At 36.5% G+C, this 20,384-nt stretch overlaps 1 protein-coding gene across 1 annotated transcript in view; it reads right to left on the bottom strand.

The window, feature by feature from the left end:
- Positions 1-1,258: 1,258 nt before the first annotated feature.
- FBXL17 (F-box and leucine rich repeat protein 17) overlaps positions 1,259-20,384 on the bottom strand; it is a 288,290-nt gene continuing 269,164 nt past the window's right edge. The window contains exons 8-9 of the mRNA XM_054398055.1: positions 13,913-14,055; positions 1,259-1,396 (exon numbers count right to left, since the gene is read on the bottom strand). Coding sequence (XP_054254030.1) covers positions 1,259-1,396; positions 13,913-14,055 — 281 coding nt within the window. The remainder of the gene's footprint in view (positions 1,397-13,912; positions 14,056-20,384) is intronic.

The raw sequence follows: 20,384 nt of genomic DNA, 5'->3' as shown, positions 1-20,384 counted from the left end.
TTGAAACAGGCTTATAGAATCCCAGACTAAGGAGCATAGCATCAGCTGCTGGGAAGGTTGAATGTTACAATGGGATACTAAAAACAATCCTGAGAGCAATGGGAGAAAGGACCTTTAAAAACTGGGATGCACATCTGGTAAAAGCCACTTGGCTGGTTAACACCAGAGGATCTACTAATCGATCTGGCTCTGCCCAGCCCAAACTGCCACATGCTGTAGAAGAAAAGATAGTGCCCATGGTGGACATGAAGGATATCATAGGGAAAAAGGTCTGAGTAGGTCCTGAGCAGGTTTGCAAAGGCAAACCCACCCATAGGACTGCTTTCACCTGCCCCTGCAGTGGCACAGTGAAGGCTGGACAGGGGTGTGGCCCTTTTGTACTTTGGTTTGTGGGTGTGTGCAGATCACATTGTTTCTGTTCTTCTGCTGCTACATATGCCTGTATTTTTGTTCTCTTTTGTTATCTGCAACAGCAAATCTTATCAACTCAGCTCCACCTCTTGGATTCTTTCCTCCTTGGCCACAGGGAGGGGAAAAATGGGAGGTGAAAACCCCATCCATTGTGAGTCAACTGCCAGGGCTCAGCTGCCTGCTGAGTCGAAACCAAGCCAGTGATAGAAAGAAAAAGAAGTAAGATTATCTATAACGAAAAAAAAGTAAGATTATCTATTAGAATGTCTAATCTGTCATTATCATAATTTACTAAGATTTATTTTAAAAGTAATTATTTGTGTTATTATGAACATATTTATAAGAAAATCACAATTCATTGTAGATTTTCTTATTACTGTGCATCTTAAAATCCCTGGTCTGGATTAAGTAATAAGCATCACATTTAGCTCCCAGTTTCAACACAGGTCTCTGTTGATCAGCAGTACAGGTGCTAGCACTGAGTTACCATTTACAAATTAAAAGAAACACAAATGACCAAGGCAAAGTAACTTAAACACAGGAAAACAAGTGTAACACCTTTTATAACTCAAACTATCAAGAGAACTAGTAGCAATCCACTTCAAGAAATCTGCCAAAGGTGTTTATATATTTTACGCAAAAAAAATCAAGATGCATTCCTAATTTTGCTTTAATATTGGTGCTTAGTTGTACAGTATAGTAAAGTCAGTGTAGATTTTGCCATTTAACTATAACCTCTGTAAACTCACAATTATATTGCATCATATTTAAAGGTTGTGAACCCTCTGCAATCCCCATTAGAACTACTGAACGCAGCAGATTGGAACTGTCATGTTATTATAGGAGGTTAAGAGGCAGTAGACATACTGGGTGTCCAGCCCATTTGATAGGCCCGTTCCAACGTCCTCTTGCAATCCTGTAGTACAGTACTGAAGGTTATATGTGGATACTGCTGCACCAGCTGCTCCACTGTGGCTTCGTTCACCTGAAATTGGAGAAAAGAATCTGTGACATAAAAGAAATTAATGAAAAGGGCAATTATTATGCAGGTGGAATGGATTATTGAGCTTTCATCTCCTGGGAGTACTTGTGGTATTGGGCTTTTCACTGATACTATAGGTTTATATGTGTTTATCACAAAACAACCATGTGGAATGTGATATTCTGTTAGAGAATTAAAAAAAAAAAAAAACAAGACATGTTGATTTTATTGTAAAGGGAGAGGTTTTATACAACATTCTAGTAAATATTGTTTGATTATTTGTGATTGAAAGCCAACAGGAAAAATAATCTCCATTTGAAAACAGCTTTGTTTAGAAAGCTGAGAAAATGTTTAGCAATCTAGCAAACTATTTGCATTCCATGCTTCACTGTTCTGGCCACTCACCAAACCTCAAACGTAATTACTCAAAGAAAAGCCATCCCATTCAACAAAGTTCTGCCCAGAGTAACATTTCTATTATGAAATAGAAGGACATATATTCAAACTCACTCAAGCAGATATAGGTTTGAAATGTAAGATTTTCTTGGATTTGGAAAATGAAAATTGATTACATCTATTAACTAATTTATAATACAGTTATGATACTTTCGCACATTGTAAGTAGTAACTCCACAATTAACCTTAATGAAATGAACTTGCACTATATGGTAGCTATCAATGTGGTTGCAATGAAAATAAGAGACAAACACAGGGAAGATAATGTAAAATACTCTACACTGCAAGTAGATCAATTTACCAACTCACCAATTACCAATACAAGTAAAATTTTCCAAAGGTTAGAAGTCCTTGATGTCTTCATATACATCACTGTGCATTTTATTTTAGCCTTTTGGTGCAAGGCTAAAACTGCACAAAGGGTTTTGTGAACAGAAATGGTGGAATCAATAATTAAAACATACAAGCTTGCTGGGTCTGGGATGTCCCTCATAAATCTTAGACATCAAAGGTAGCACCTTTGTTCTCTATTAGGCAAGGCAATCACATGAGCCTTGCTAAACCTAACACCTTTAAAATTGCAGTGCTGTGAGGGAATTAATTTGTCAATTATTTTTAAGATGATAGCAGTTCATATCACAGAAGTAGACAGCTTTCTTCAGCCTTTAGATAAATAAAGGATTAACGTAAGAACCATAATTCCTTGGTAGCTCTCTTTGAAATGTTTGCTGAACACTTGGGCATTTTAAATTGCATCAATACTACATTTAAATACCACTTAGATCAATAGGATTTACAACTTTTATCATTGCTTGCTTTTTTCCTAATTGTGTTCCACATTCAGGGCCAACACAAAAAAAACTAGAATAAAATGTTTACTACCATTACAAACATCCATCTTGGGAATAATATTTTAAAGCACAGTGACCACAGTATTTAATAATATTTTTGTCCTTAAGAGACAACAAGTAGTGCATCCTTCTGAACAGTGATTGAACCCAGTTCAAGGATAAATTATAGGATTTATATTCAGTTTTTCTACAATGATAAGAGAAACACTTGATCTTCATTGCAAGCTTCACCTAGCGAGTCTGACTTGGACAGAAACATGGTTGTACTCTTTTTGCAAGTTACTATGTTACCTTCTACTGCTCAAAAACAAAAGCTGACTTTTAATAAATCAAAATGAAATCAGAGATAATGCAAGTCCTCCAAAATGTTTTATATTTATAGCTGAATAAATGCTTTCAAGCTGCCAGCGACACTTCATAGAAATATTATTTGGAAGGGAAGAATCTCATAAAGTAGCAGTACTTGCTACTTTTTGTTGATTCAGACATAGTAAAAAAAAAAACCTCTTTTCTTTAGATTTGTAGTGCAGAGAGCCATGGCAGAATCTATGAAACTACCACATACTTCTCTTAATAATTAATTTGGCCATAACAAAGAAATGTCTGCCTGCCAGATACCTACAAAATAAGAGTTTATTACGATTTGACGCATACAAGTTCAGCTTTATTTGTTAGAATAGTATGGATAGTATAGTTTTAGAGCCAATATAAGTGAATTTTCTGTTAAATAAACCAAATAAGATGAATTTGTTACAAAGATGATGTTCAAACATAGGAAGATAAGTAATGATCTCCATGTCTTGTTGGACATGATCTCTCTGTCCTGATGTATTTGACTCAGGACTGAATACATTTACATAAGCCTCAGTCTAGCTAGATAAATGCTAAAGTATTTACTATAAGGTTAACTTAAAAAACCAAAACAAAACAACAAATCCTATGTGCATAGGTGGACCACAGCAGTTACAGAAAATAATCACTTTGAGTTTAAAATATCGAGTCAATTCTCCTGCCAGAGGAAGAATTTATCTTACCAAGCTTCATGATAAATTATCAAATACATGTAACTTTTAGTTAGTTGTAAATGTATTTAATCTTAACAAAATAACAGCATATAGTTAAGAATTATTCTGGGCAAAATAAATGCAACATAAAATGACAAAACAGAAGCAGGAGAAAAAAGAATCCTATTAGGCAGTGACCCTATCTATATAGATCTCAGGATGAGAAAAAAATATGTGACAGTTAAGTCACAAATGATCACGTATCAGATTTTGAAAGCTTTTCTTTTACCATAAGAAAATTCAGGTCAAACACTAAGCACTGTAAAATCAGTATTTTAAACTTTCCATAGGATTAAAACTGCACTATGTACATGACAAGAGAGAAATAAAAATTTTGCTCTTTGTTAATGAATCAGATAAGTAATATCTAAGTCAATTTCTTTTCCATTAGTTCCTTTAATGGTAAGATTAAGATGAAAAGAAGTCATATGCCTAACCATTTGAACACAAGCTTCTTTCCCTTTGTTAAAATGCAGTCTGGCTGGTGAGAAAACAAAAGTACTGAATGCCATTCTTAAAATAAATTTATTATACAAACTGAGCAAATTTTCTTTCTGAGCTCAAAGAATCTTATTAAATAGATGAACACTAAAAATCTTCACATCTTCATATGCTTTAAGATGTTTTTTCTTCCACATAACATTCATTAATCTTAATCTTCTGTGATGTCAAAAAAGAAGACTGCTATCTGAAGATGAACTAGTTATCTAATACATAACAATTCATTTCAATTTGAATATGTTTTAACATATAATGAAAGAATGCAGTCCTTGCCATTAATAACCAAAATAACAGGTTTGTTTAAAACCTGGTCATCAAACAGAAAAAAGAAAACAACAACGGATGTTTCTAGAAACATATTTTTACTTGTTGAATTAAAAATTATTCTGGGCCAAATAACAGATTTAAACAAACAAACAAACAAACAAAACCCCCCAAAACAGAGACAAAACAAAACAAAAACACAAAGGATAAATTGCATTACAGGACCAAATGATATAATCTTCTTTTAACTCAGTTGGAGCAATAACCTAGGAGTCATAATTTTGAATGCTTTTTGCTTAAAGACATCTAAACACAAATTATCTATTTCCCAGGAGAATACAGTTTACTTTGTGATAGATGTCATCCATAGTGGCACTTCCTTAATTTCTCCTTCTGATAACAGTGTGGAGAGTATTTATGTATTACCTGCACTAGAAAAGAAAAGATGACTTTCTCCTGTGATACTTCATCTGGGAAAGAAGATCATTAATACACACCCAAAGAGTGGCTGTCAGTGAGTCCAAATGGAGACTAGTGACAAGTGGAGTCCCTCAGGGAACAGCACTGGGACCAATCTTGTTCAACATCATTGTCGGTGACATGGACAATGACATTGAGTGCACCCTCAGCAAGTTTGCTGATGACACCAAGCTGTGTGGTGCGGCAGACATGCTGGAGGGAAGGGATGGCATCCAGAGGGACCTTGACAGGCTGAAAAGGTGGATCCATGACAGCCTCATGAGGTTCAGTGAGACCAAGGTCCTGCATCTGGGTTGGGTCAATCCCAAGCACCGATACAGCGTGTGCAGTGACTGGATTGAGAGCAGTGCTGAAGAAAAGGACTTGAGGGTGCTGGTGGATGAGAAGCTCAACATGAGCTGCCAGTGTGCACTTCCAGCCCAGAAAGCCAATCACATCCTGGGCTGCATCAAGAGAAGCATAACCAGCAGGTTGAGGGAGGTGATTCTCCTGCTTTACTCTGCTTTGGTGAGACCACACCTGCAGTACTGCATCCAGTTCTGGAGCTCCTGTTACAGGAAGGATCTGGATGTGCTGGAGCACATCCAGAGAAGGGCCACAAGGATGATCAGCGGGCTGGAGCACCTCTCCTATGAGGACAGACTGCAAGAATTAGGGTTATTCAGTCTGGAAAAGAGAAGGGTCTGAGGAGACCTTCTAGTGGCCTTCCAGTATCTGAAGGGGGCCTATAAGAAAGCTGGGGAGGGACTTTTTAGGGTGTTGGGTAGCGATAGGACTAGGGGGAATGGAAAAAAAACCAGAAACGGGTAGATTCAGACTGGATGTTAGGTAGAAGTTTTTCACCTTGAGGGTGGTGAGACACTGGAACAGGTTGCATGGGGAGGTGGTAGAAGCCTCATCTCCGGAGGTTTTTAAGGCCTAGATGTGGCTCTGGGCAAATGCAAATTCATTTGTTCCAAGAGGGCTTTCTTACCAAAAATACTAAATTTGTATATAGTGGATGATGAAATTACTGTTTGCATCCATAATGATGGATTTTGGATATATTTTATGTTCAAATTTTTCTGCTATTTTAGTAATAAAATCCAAAATATACACACTTGGAGGTATTAAAAAATTTCTGATGTACTTTCTCTAAGCTGTACTTTCTCTACGCTGTACTTTCTCTTGCTTCCTCAAGTCAGTGTCTTATAAAAAGTGCACGTATAAAAACTGCAATTTGTTTGATATTTTTTCTGCTAACAGTTGAATGAATTATATTCTCAGGTGGCCCAATTATAACTGTTGCCTTTAGCCACAATGAAATTAAAGATTTCTGGAAATCTTTTGTGTGACATGCACTTGATCAGCTAAGGCAGACATATTCCACAGAGCTTCAGTGACTGCCCTCATGCCCAGGGGCAAAACCTTTGTTTAGGACTTTAATAAAACAGCAGCACTACCATTATTAGCACAATATCCTATAGTCCAAACAAAGTCCTGTATGACATCAGCAAATAATGTATTTTGACTTAATGAATGATGTTACTAATAAAGAGAAGGCAAACACACACATGCAAATACTAACACTGTATTTCTGGACTCTTTTTTGAAATTGACTAATACAGACTGATGTACTGTTATTAACTGTGACATTTGACAACCTAATTGTGTTAAATCTTAGCAACTAATTTCCCACTTATATTTGGAAAAGGGGAAGGAGGAGGGAAACAGAAAATTCGGTAATCTTTTCCTCTGTGAAATGAAAAAACAAGAATACATAGACCTTTGAATATTCAATGGTAGCACTCCTAGAAGTATTAGAAAACCACAGGGTTGCTTGTGGAGTATAGCTTCTTTACAGTTCTTTGCTTAAATCTCAAGAGAAAGGTAGAGTCCTAGAGGGATGAAATTAATTTGTGGTTGTTCAAGAAGGTGAATGCTACTGCCTCAAACTGCCAGCCTCTGCACAACTGCTGCAGTCATTGCTTTACTGCAAACAAAATTATCTGTTTCAGGTCTCTGTGAGGTTGCGTAGTTTTCTAGCAGAGCTATCAGTTCAGACTGACTTAATCATTATTGCCAACAGGACTGATTATTAAAGTTGTGTAAATGATAAAGTTTTCATTCTCAGTTCTCTTTGCTTATTGTAAGGGTTTATATTTCTATTAAATAAGAGTAACCATTCTAAAAGAGCCTTTCAATTTGTTCATTTGGTTTGCCAATTCTGTTAATTTCAATCAAATGAACATATACAAGATTTCAAGGCAAAAATATTACAAGTATTTCAATTTATGATGAAACTCTATGCATCCCTTTGTTTTTACAAAGATTGCAATTAATAGAGGCTCTTTATGGTGAAATGACAGTGTTTGTTTATACAGTGATAAATATTCTTTCCAATAACTTTTTGCCTTTTGAATTAACAACATGGAGTATTTTCCTTCCTACATTCTGCTACATTAACAATAATTTGAGTACACTATTGTAATAGTTGTCAAAATGACTGTGCATGAAACTTAAGAGAGAAATAATTCTCAGATGTTGCCAGGTGGCAAGAATGATTGCAAGTTTCAGGGGCCAACACTTAAAATTTCTCTGACGATAAAAATGCTGACTACTTCACATTGCATTTTTTCTTACTAGTTGGCCTTATATAAATTTTGGCCTTATATTAATATCAATACCTGAAGCCCCATCTTTCTATTACAGTATGACATAATCATGTAGTTGCTTTTTAAAAATAAGGACAGCCTTACTAACTTGGGAATTTTTAGTCTCCTACCACATATTTGTTGCTGAAATATCACCCCCCAAGATAAAAATCTTTTGGTAAAGAAATAGTTAAACTAGAAGAATTAGAAATTCAATTTGTTTAAAGCATCTTTTTTTTTGTATTTTAGCAGATGCTTTTGGTGACACATGTAGTAGATGTTATCCTAGTTAGCAAGGTAAAAAAAAAAAAAGTATTGTTCAGTCTCTTAAAATTGTTGCATTGAAAACCAAAGTGAAATAAATGCTATTTTTCATTTGTTGTGGGTTAGAAAGGATAACCGTGGTTTCCTTCTAATGGGATTCACAGATTTTATGAATCTAAAATCTTCGTTATTCATAGAGAGACATATCAATTGCAGCTCCTACATTATGCATATAAAACTTTAAGAAATACAGTGTATCCTTTTTAATATGCATCAATACAGCTTGAACAAATTACAGAGATTGAAGAGAAAATAAGTGCTATAGAATTTTTCTTAAAGAGAAGGATGGAATATCTTCAGTAGTCTTCAGTATCACAGACCCACAATTTCAAATCTCAAAATGAATCCCTTAAAATGTAAAAGAAATGGTAGTAATTTTTCTGGGTTTTTTTGATCGACTAATGATAGCATTTTTCTGAAGGTGGAAGGCCAATTGCTGTGGTAATTACATTAAAACAAGCCATGGGTCTGTACTCTTCATGTTCCACTGCTGATTAAGAACAGTTTAGCTGAAAAACATATTTGAAATTTAAAGATGTATCACAAACCTAAGACCTTATGACTTTTTTTCACTTCAGTTGGAGATTACCTATGTAAATTAAGAGTTTGTGGACAAAGGTTCCATTCATGCTTCCTAAAATATATATACACATGCCTACTAAAATATATATGCACACAAATTGGAAATCTTCTTTTGCCCTGATCTTGTAGGTTTTTTCACAGGCTAATGAGGTTTGGACAGGATATATATTTACAAATATTTCCAAAGAAGATTCTGCGGAAAGATAAAATGTTAAATTATTTTTAAAATCTACTGATTTTCTAAAACAATCTTATTTTTACATGAGATGCAAATGATTTCTTAATGGATCATTTTTGGTTTTAGGGATCATCTACCTTTCTTCATATGTGGTAATATAAAAGAGTTGAGGTTTTTGTCAGTTGTCTTGACCACGATTTTCTGTACTCTAGGAGCTAAGTATAACTGTAATAGGAAGTACTTGCTACAACTGATCTGAGAATGTGATCTGGAACAAGCTACAGGCCTTCAAAAGTACTTCCATGAACAGCAACCAGAAATCCTAAAAAAAAAAAAAAAAAAAGACCAAAAAAAAAAAAAAAAGAGAGAGAGAGAAAAAGGGCAAGGAATAAAGGCCATGATGATTTACTAACTGAAGGTGTGTATAGATTCATAGCCAATTTTACTGGACTCAGTTTCATTTCACTCACACATAGCGGTGAATGTTGAATTTTGGAGTCTCTGTTTTTCAGATGCTTTCTCAAAGTTTTCCCAAGAAAAGTCTTCTGCATTTATGTGGTAGCACTGCTGATAACCATTGCAAATAGCACCACAGCTGTAGGAAAAGGATCTTGAAACATGAAAATCTGTGTGAGAGAATTTGCAAACTCCACAGGAATATTATTCTGACACATTGTTCAACCAGCCAAACTATCAGCCAGAAAAACAGATCAAGTTTTTAGGCACTATTTCATATGTGCTACACTACAATAAGTAAGTATTATCTAGATCAGTGTAGGGGTAGGAATGTATAGAATTATGTTCTGAAAATGAAACATGAAATGTGGATTTGAATCTGATGTGGGCATCATTTTATGCCTTGATGATGAAAGTACAGCTCTTCAGAGTCCTGATGTCTGTGTCTGTGGCAGCAAAGAAAGTATCACGTAACTGTCCATACCTCTCTCACAGTATTTAAAGGTAAGGATTAATTATACTTAAATGTAAATACTTTCCTAAACTGTGATTTAAAAAGACAATTAAAATATGGTTTGAAGAATGGATATTCATATTCTCTTTTTGCTGTGGACTGAACTGAGTTGAATTGAGTATAACCCCTGGTTATGGAGACAATTCCTTACTTTTCTTATTTATGGAGGTGACAAATCAGCGCTTCAGGGTACTCTGACAATACATGAACCATCTTCATGTTCTCACACAACCATGTCAAGTCCCACAAGACAACCTTGGGCTGCAGCCCACAACAGCACAGCCATCCTGTAAGCAGAGAACTGGGAGTCTGTGGTTTTGTTGTGCTGCCAGAGCATTGGAAAGTGGTGACAGGAGGCAAGGAAGCTTGGCTCACTGCCCTTCAGAGTGGGGCACAGCATAAATGTAGGTGGTAATACCAGAATGCAAAACAGAAATACTACATTTTATGCCTTTTCCAGTTCCTCTAAAATGCCTGATGTCTTAAGGAAACATCTTGAATGTCTTAAAATGTCTAAGGAAGTACCAATATTATCTTTTAATGTGTTCAAAAGAAATGGATACTCAGAATGGCAACAATTCCTTTCTATGAAATGCATGACTTGTGCAGTTCCAAGTGTTGGCAGGTGCCGGTACACATCCATCCATACATATGCACACAAATATATACTTGACTACTACTGATACTCTTTACCATGAGAGATCAAAAGGGAGAAGAATCCGTGTATGTGTTAACTTTATATGCAGGCAATTGGGGAATGTCATTACCCAAAATACAGATACTTTAAAATATTTAGGATCTACCTTATGAGAACCTAAATACTTTTGGAGGTATGCATCATGGTCTCTCAGAAGCTGGATATCGAAACTAATGGCATGTCTCATTGCACTTGTGCAATGCAGGACCCTGTAGAGATCACACTAGCATTTTCTAAACTACTCACAGAAATGGAAGCAGTATGTTACACTACAATATCTATATGACAGTGCCCCATGAGTCTTGCTCAGTGCTAATTTTCCTGGACAGAGTGCTGTACTTCACAAGTTAAGCTGTTTTTAGGGTTTATGCCCATGTGTCCACATTGCTCTGCACCTTTCCAGTAGCTCGTTCAGAGCTCTTTCCAGGCATCAGATACCACTGCTGTGTAGTGTGGGGAAAGCCTGTCATGGAGGTATTAGGGGAAATGATGAAAAAACATTTGTACTGTACTGTAACCTTGCCACTAATGTTTTTACATGGCAAAGAATATTTTGACTTTGTGTATCTACGTATAAACATGTTTTCTGAATCAAAATGCTACAATGGATACTTCTGAAAGACTTTCAGCATTTAATATGTTTTTAACATTTTTTTATGTATCTGATTCGTAAACAGCGATTACATTGCTATTTAGCAACACTTGTTGAAAAAATACTGTTAAAATGCTTAATAGAAAACTTGCAGCTTAAATACAGGCCCTCATTATGATGAGCTGATGGTGAAAACAGCATTTTTTGAGACCTTCTCAACACATGAAGTGCTCCTATGGTGTGCACGTCAGATGGTAGGAAACAAGATAAAAAGGTTATGGTAACCACGGGTTGATGAAAAATGAATAATCTGATTATTTTCATGGTGTGGATCAATAATGTTCTGCATCTGCTGAAGCACATTGCCTGGAGGCACTCAGATAATCAATGGGATAAAACAGAGCCTGCCTTTACCCAGGCTTGCAGTCTCTCTGATCTTTCTTGGGAGGACCCTTGATGACTCTAATTTATGTCAACTGCATATAAAAGAAATTCCAAACAGCCTGGGTCATAAAGAGTATTTTAGTGGTAACCATTTGAAGTCTATTTACATAAGTTTCTTATGTAACTATGTGTATTTCCCCTATATGCCTTGGAATTCCTAGAAAGGCATAAATGCTACCTAGTGCTAGCATAATGGTCAGTACCTTAGAAAAGTGATTTTGGTTAGAAGGGGCAAATCTTTTAACTCTCTCTTCACTGCAAGTTCACAACAGTCCAGAGACAAGAATTTTAGTCAATGGGGCATGGAAATAAATACTTCTGTACCACCAAAGAATTCTCTTTGTGCCAGACACTGCCATTTTTCAATTTAATAGAGCAGCAACTGGAAAAAATTAGTTCTGCATGATACTGGGGAGAGACAGTTGAAGCATGATTTTGTTCAGTAATTTCTCTGTTCATCTGCAGTGGAAAAAGGGAGATGGCATCTTATAGCTGCCAAAAGTCTTTAAGCTGAGGATATTTACTTCATTCTGTCTGCGGAGCTGTTTTTCCCACCAAGGCTTTCCAATCAAGGAAACCATTGCCAGTGGTAGCAGCAGTAGTCCTACTACTATAGTGTTTGCTGTAACAGCATTTGCTCATTTCTTAGCAAGTTTTACCTACTCTTACGCATGCATCCACAAACACACAAAACTTCAAGGCAAGCACCACAAAGGTGGTGGTCAGGCATTGGAACAAGCTGGCCAGGGAGGTGGTGGAGCTGCCATCCCTGGAGGTGTTCAAGAAACACGTGGACATGGCACTTGGGGACATGGTTTAATGGCCATGGTGGTGTTGGGTTGATGGTTGGACTTGATGATGTTCAGGGTCTTTTCCATCTATGATCCTGTAAATTCTATGATCCAGTCAACATAGCTTATCAGTCTTCCATGAAGCCTTTTTTAAAAAAAGTTTCTTTTTTTCCTTTTAGTAGTTAACTTGCATAACACAAAAGATGGTGTATAATCCTTTGTAAAGCACTAGGAAAGCTTTAATCAGCCATTAGAGGAATATAGATTTTAGTACATAGAATTTAACTGATGAGTTAGTGAAACTTGTTTTCAGCATCAAGATTATGGATTTTCTATAGCAGATGAAGACAGGATAAAATTATTGTGCTTCTTATAACCTTGTTGGCTGTTCAACATTAGCTATATCCACAAACAAATACAGGCGTAAAAATGGTCATGTGATTCAGAGTCATATCTCATTCTCAAGGTCAAGTAACCCTTTGAACATTCTTTAAGTGCATAATCTTAGCACAATCCCTCAAGGAGACTCACGCAGTTTTTGTCTGCTGGCTCTTACAAAACACTAATGTTTAGGAGATTAAGTGGAGTCAGCTTTAATAGAGCTTCCACAGTACTCAACCTCCCCTCAAACTGTAAACTGTCTAAGGCTGGGTTTGCAAAATGTCGTTTCTAACTTTACAACTGACCTGGAAATTATTATTCCTTGCCAGCTGAAATACTGGGGTTTGTAACTCTCTTATAAAGCCCTACAATGGATGCAGGATAGAAGTTTTAAATATGACATTTCTTAGATTAAAACTCCTGTATTTCTACAGGTTATATCCAATCAGGAACTTGCAAGCCTGAGAGGCATGCTTATGATGGGCATCACAAGGTGGACTTTTTGTTCATGATGCTTGGAAAAGAAGTAATCCCTGCAGGTGTGTTTGAAAAACTGAGATCAGAAACTCTGAACCACCAATGACTTTCAGCTATTTCTGCTGTATTCCCAGATCTCTTGAAAACTTTTCTCTCAACAGAGGCTATACATGGAGTGAGGTGAAGCTGGACTGCCTTGCTATCTTTTCTTCTAATGACACAGTGCTAAACCATATAGACATCCTTAATATATTCCAAAGTAGGAAAGCTATATAGCTAGATTTTTTCTATCTTTTTTTCTAATTTTTTTCCAGCATTATAGTTTTATTCAAATCCTTGTCCTTGTGCTTGCAAAACATTATATGTGAGCAAGGACACAGACATATAGAAAATCACTCTGGAAGTAGCAAGGAAGTATTTTTATTCTTGTTTGTTATTTTTTTGGGTTTGGTTTCTTCCTTCTCTTTTTTTAAAACAAAGTAATCTGTCATAGTAATGACATGACATACCAATCAGTTTTAGCCAAAAATATTCAAACCCTTAGAGGGCAGATTTTGCATAAAAATTCTCTGAGCACCTCAGGCTGTGGGTGTGGACTGTGGGTGTATTTTGAAAATCTGTGTCTGCAAAAACTTGTAATACTCTTTCTAGTTCTTTAGATACTTCTTTAGGTAAATATGTGAATACAGTACACTAAAAACTTACCATGGTAGTGAAAACCTGTTTGTACTGAAAAACATCTTCCTGTCTCTCCCTCCCTCACATGTACACTCAAGGAGATTGACTCTCACACGCACTCAGATACAGGCATTGGTTCACACAAATGCTCCTTACCTGATCACATCTCATCAGCCCTAAGTATCTGAGAGACTTGCTGCTTTGTGCAATTTGGGTGGCTCCACGGTCTGTGATTTCTTTGCACCATCCAACATCCACTGTCTCTATTGTCATGCTGTATCGTCCAATGGCTATCAGAGCTGTAAAGATATTATGGATATGGTAAGGTATAGCTTGTGGAGAGGGTAAGCTAAATGTATACACTAAATGATGCTGAAATTCAATTTTGAGAAGAAGTTGTTACATACTTTGTAAAAGACCTTTGATTTCAGCATTTTTAGCTATGAAATACTTGTCTCTTCAAATTAGGAATACACACATATGAAAACACATATAAATGCAGAGATAAACAGATCTTCCTATATATTTTTCTACCAGTCGAGTTAGCAGAGAAATTCCTACAAAATCTGATTATTTTTTTTAGAATGCTCAAGAATCAATTAATTTAAATTTGAAAAATAACTAATTTTATACTCTTAATATTTTTCTTTCAGCAAAATAATACTGCAAAGATAGTAAACCAATTTCAGTGTCAATAGAACAAATGGGTTTAGAAAACCCTGCAGGTATCCTTTGTCATATATTTGATAAATAACTTCTAAAATTGCAACTGTTTTCCATTGTTCACATTGATGATGCAATGACAATTATATGACTCACTTTCATGTTTTCTTCACAATGCCTTTCCAATAAAAAATTTAAAAGGCCAAGAGGAAGTAGAACAAAAATTTGAGTCTTTTTAAGAGGTAACAAAAGAGGATCTGGAATAAAAGGACTGAAAAAATGGTAGGTAGAAGAAACTATGAGGCATTTGAACAGGCTGGGAAGGCTTTGTCATCACATGACTAGTCTGAAAAGACAGAAAGGACACAAGTCACTAATAGCCTGGTCACCATGAAACTAGAACACCTCTCAGGAAACACAGCCTTGAAAAATGTCAGTAAAAGGACATTTTCTCTTTCAAGAAAACAAACAGTTTTAGAAAACACCACAGGTATCTTATGTAGTGTATTTATAACAGAAGCCAACACTTTAGTAGCTAAAATCTCAGAGATAAAGTCCAAGGTTTCTGGTTAAGAAGTCAGTCATCTGCATGTAGCCACAGGGAAGGGTCTTTATAGATTTTAACTCTAGTTACAATGCAGCTGCTGAAAAGGAAGATGAACGACTTAGTCCAAATACAAGTATCTTTAAAGTGATGACTTTTCAGATTCTGTGGGCAATTCCTTAATGCTAAAGAACTTACTGTCGGGAGAGAAAAAAAACACCACCAAAACTCAAACGAGTTATGAAGGCTGGTACCTCTTGATATGCCAGATATCAATGTTACCTAATCAGGGTGTGACTTGAGATCTAGAAGCAGAAAGAACCCACCTGACCTTGCAGTAGTTCTGCAAAGACCTGTACTGATAGCAAACAGTAGTAAGGATATTTGATAATTTGTAAGGAATTAGGTGGACATGATTTGCATACAAAATCATCCAAAAGAGGCCAAACGCACTCTTAGAAGCTGCCAAAGGTGCAGTAGTATGTAATTATCTTATAGTAGTTCAACAAAAAGGCCAATGATAACTAGATTTTGTAACTGACATAATCAACTTATGATACAATCACCTATGTAGTTTCATTATAGTTCTGTTGATTTCTGTAGGATAATACTAACTTTCTGTTCTTTGCCCAGTGCAACCCTAGAAAACCAGTCTTAATTTTGCAAATACATAAATATGTGTATAGCATATACATACAGAACATAGAACATAAACGTTGTATTTTTTACAGTCTTTTAAAAATACCACTTTAATAAAAAATATAAAAAGCCAGAAACTTTCTGCATATATTCTTCAATAATGAAAGACACAGCAACAACAGATTATAGTAACTCCACACAAAATGTTATAGACTTGAAGTAGTGGAGAAACATTAAAAGCCTACCATTACATTAGAATACTGTCAGTTAAAATTTCAAATACTGTTTGTATTTTAATATTTTGGACAGTTTTTGTAACATTACAATCATATTCTGTTGTTTTCAATGCTTTATGTAAAACTGATAAAAAGAAGAATACTTTATACAGAGAATACTTTAATGGATGTGAAATAAAAGATCAGATTACATTGGTGAAGAATTCTCCTAGTGAAGGCATAAGTCCTATGATTTCCTACACAAGACATAGGTTAGAGAGAAAGAAAGGGGTGATGCTGTTGAAAGACCCAAAAATGACGTTATACTGTGTGCAGAATGCCCAAGGCTAAAATATAATCTAAGCATCATTATTCCAAGATGCTGCCCTGAATGTGGCAAAAAGATGGATTATAACATGAAATTTCATGCAGGCATCTTCACAAGAAGATAGCAAACAAATCTGAAGAATAAAAGATTCTCTGTCTAATTAATATACATCACTTTATAGCAGAACATTCATAGAAAACCACGGTAAAATAAAATGTAATTTAAAACACCAATTAATTATTTGATATGTTACTTCTTGTATTAGGACCTTTTTGCAAGTAGAGCAAAAGGTCCTAGAGTAGGAGCTTGACTAAATCTCACTTAAGTGCAATGGATTTTTTTCATATAAAAATATTTTCACTTTTTACATAATGGGAAAAACCCTTAATAATTATTGCAACATTAACAAATAATTATAAAATAACAGATCATGAAGTGTCTTTACAAAAATTGGTCTTCACTGCTTGTCTTCTAAACCAGCCAACTGTTACTAGTGTTACTTCTCTGAAGTATTAGGAGAATGAAAAAGATCTTCTCTTGGAAAGCATAAGTAAGTTTCCATAAATCAAAGTGTACATGTGTGATTTTTTAACTATATTGTCATTACTATATTCTGTCAATTATCAGAAAAGCCAGAACACAACTTTAGTGATACCATGAGACAACAATCACCACATTTTTTGGTACAAGTAACAGTACTTACATGAAGAATATAAAAATAAGAAAAAAATTAAATCTCAAAATGCTATGTACCAATATGATACAGAAGAAAAAGGCACAAAAATGAGAATATTTCAACTGTGAAATCTGGGGAGCAGGGCTTTCTAAGTGAACAGATTTTGCAGTTCCGAAGTACTAGACTGACGTTCAGACAGCTGTTAATCTGTTGTCTTTACCTGTGCTCCACATTCATGTATATAATTGAATGAAATGCCATGTTTTAACCAATCTGTGTGTCTAATCTGTGCATTAGGTTTGTGTTAGTCCAAACCACTACTGAGGTATACTTAGGGACTGCTGAATGGATAGTACTTTTTTCTAGCTGGTCTTTCCCCTTGCAGAATTCTTCACTAGTGTCTCAAGCCTAAACCATTCCTACAGAGCCACAAGATGTTATATGCACATATTTGATTTTCTGTTCACCAGCACTGAATAATTGGGTATTCTCTAATACATAAGAAAAATTGACAACATTTTTCTAATTTAATAACAAATGCCACTAGAAATCAATTGCTGCATTACAGATTACTTACATTATTCTGACATACGGTAGTAGAAATATATGTATTTTGTACTTCACAACTTTTTGTCTCCAGATTAGCAGATACTTTTCTGGAAAGCCAAATAATTTGACTAGCATTTACAATGTTACACTGTAGTCATATATTGCAGCAGGTCATCTATCAAACACATAAAGGGTATACCATTTCAAAACACCAAAAGTTTAGGGGGCCAAAGAGTGCTGAAGGAGTTGGTGGTTGTGCTTACCAAGGCACTCTTCATAACTTACCAGAAGTCCTGGCTCACCAGGGAGGTCCCAATGGACTGGAGATTAGCAAATGTGACACCCATATGCAAGAAGGGCCAGAAGGAGGGTCTGGGGAACTTTAGAGCCATCTGTCTAACCTTGGTGCCAGGGAAGGTTATGGAAGTCATCTTGAGTGCTCTAACACACCATTTACAGGCCAGTCACCACAGGTTCCTGAAGGGCAGGTTGTGGATGTGGTTTATGTGGATTTCAGTAAAGCCCTTGATACTGTTCCCCACAGCATTCTCATGAAAAAACTGTCTGCCCTAGGGCTGGATAAGTGTACACTCTGCTGGATCAAACACTGGCTGGATAGCTGGGCCCAGAGAATGATAGTGGAGTTAAAACCAGTTGGCAGCTGCTCAGAGATAGTGTTCTCTGGGGCTCAGTGCTGGGGCCACTACTGTTTAATATCTTTATCATTGATCTTAAGAGGTAGATTGAAAGCACCCTCAAGTAAGTTGGCAGACAACATCAAGCTAGGTGGGATTGCTGATCAGCTGGAGCATAGCAAGGCTCTTCAGAGAGACCTGGGTGGGCTGGATTGACGGGCTGAGACCAAACATAGGAGATTCATCAGGGTCAAGTGCCGAGTCCTGCACCTGCGCAAGGCTGCAGGCTGGGGGCTGAGTTATCAGAAAGGTACCTGGGGGTGTTGACTAACAGCTGGTGGAGCATGAGCCAGCACTGTGCAACAGCATCCTGGCCCACATCAGGAATAGTGTGGTCAGCAGGACCAGAGAGGTGATTGTCCCCCTGCACTTGGCACTTGTGAGGCTGCACTTTGAGTACTGTGAGTTTTGGGCCCATCACTACATGAAGGACACCAAGGTGCTGAAGCATGTCCACAGAAAAGGGCAACAAAGTTGGTGAAGCTCTTGAGAATAAGTCTTATGAGGAGCAGCTGAGGCAGCAAGGGTTGTTTAGTCTGCAGAAATGAAGGCTGACGGGAGGACGAGGCCTTGAGCAACCTTGTCTAGTGGAAGGTGTCCCTACCTATGGTAGGGGAGTTGGAACTAGATGATCTTTAAGGTCTCTTCCAACCCCAAACATTGTATGAATCTGTGAATTTATGAGACCCTACTGTTCTCTACAGCTACTTGAGTTTGTAGAGAGGAGGGTGTTGTTCTGTTCTCACAAGTCACAGCTGATAGGACAAGAGGAAACAGCATTGAGTTATGTCAGAGAAGGGTTTAGGTTAGAGATTAGGAAAAATTTCTATACCAAAAGGGTTATGAAAGACTTGAACAGACTGCCTAGGGAAGACATTCAATCACCATCCCTGTATATATTTAAAAGCAGTCTAGACATGATGCTCAAGGATATGGTGTAGTAGTGGCTCTTGTTAAGAGACAGATTAATGGTTGGACTTGATGATCTTAAAGGTCTTTTCCAACCACAGTGATACTGTGATTCTGTGATATTTTCAGAAAACATGAATGTGTGCAACTGCATCTTCACAAGAACACTCATAGTCAGAGATAAGATACAATGTTTTGCTTCTACCAGGACCCACCAGTGGGAGATAAGAGGCCAGGAATTGTGGCCAGGAACTTTCTATTGTCAAGGTTTATATTTATACCTCTCTACTTCTTTTACTTCACCTAGTAAATTCTGTAATCCACAAAACTTTTCAGGATCCACGACACCCTGTGGAAAAGAGTCTCTTGGTTCCATTGCTTTCCAAACCCCATTTTCCCTTGTTTTGAACCTGCCCTAAGTGAAGAATTACACAATGCAGTTAGGATATGAACTATTTCATCCTGGATTTCTTTCAGAAGTTTTGAGTACACAGTTTTTCTGCTTGTATGACAAAATTAATTTGAGCAACAAGTTTCAGCTAAGAAAATCTTTGCATTGCTCAACAGCTTTTCTTCCTCTCTGTATTTTCCCACAATAATTAGAAAACACTTCTATTCTCAGAAAGCCTGGCAGTAATTTAACAAGAAAACATGCATTTTTGCAAACCAAGTTTGGATTCCGTGACTTAGGAATCTGTAGCACAGTAAGTAGTAAAGAACAGTCCAAGGTGCATTTCAATAGTAAGTGACTGAACAGAAGAACATGATATACTGAAAGTAAGTGGAGGTGGGCACAAAAAAAATTCACCATGTAGCTTAAAGATGTATGAACCTCTTTGTATGTAAATATTTAACAATGTATCTAATTATTTTCTCTCCTTTTTTAATACTCCCATTTATTTTGGCAAAAGCAAGATTTCATATTTCCCTTTTCCAGTGCTAGGTTGATGGAATGGAAATTGGCTGATACACAGTTGTACAAAGTGGAATACAAAGTTTAATTTCTCTAACTGGAACTGGAAAATCAACCCATAGCCTTCATCTCTGTTAAGCAAAAATATTTTCCAGTTGTAATGGTACTGTGGTACTGCTGTAGCAGGGACATGAAAGTACACAGGCAGGATCAGGCCTGTAGGCAGAGGTAGTGTCTTTCAGATGACCAGCTGGAACAGCTGGGAAAATAAGAAAAAAATTTGCCGTTAGTGCACCACCATTAAAAACAAATAGCAATTGAACATTATTTAATTTTAAACTGATTAAGTTAAACTGATGTAGCTACATGTACCTGCTACCACAGGCAGAAATGACTGTATGCAAACTGTGAAATCAGTCGTTGCACTGGGAACATTGAAATGGTTAAACTATTTTCTGACCTGATCTGGGCAAGAACTGAGCTCTCACATCTTACAA

This window comes from Indicator indicator, chromosome Z (genome assembly GCF_027791375.1).
Source record: "Indicator indicator isolate 239-I01 chromosome Z, UM_Iind_1.1, whole genome shotgun sequence".
NCBI classification, from domain to species: Eukaryota; Metazoa; Chordata; class Aves; order Piciformes; family Indicatoridae; genus Indicator; species Indicator indicator.
The sequence above is the reverse complement of the archived record's forward strand: the minus strand, read 5'-3'. Positions and strand labels throughout refer to the sequence as shown.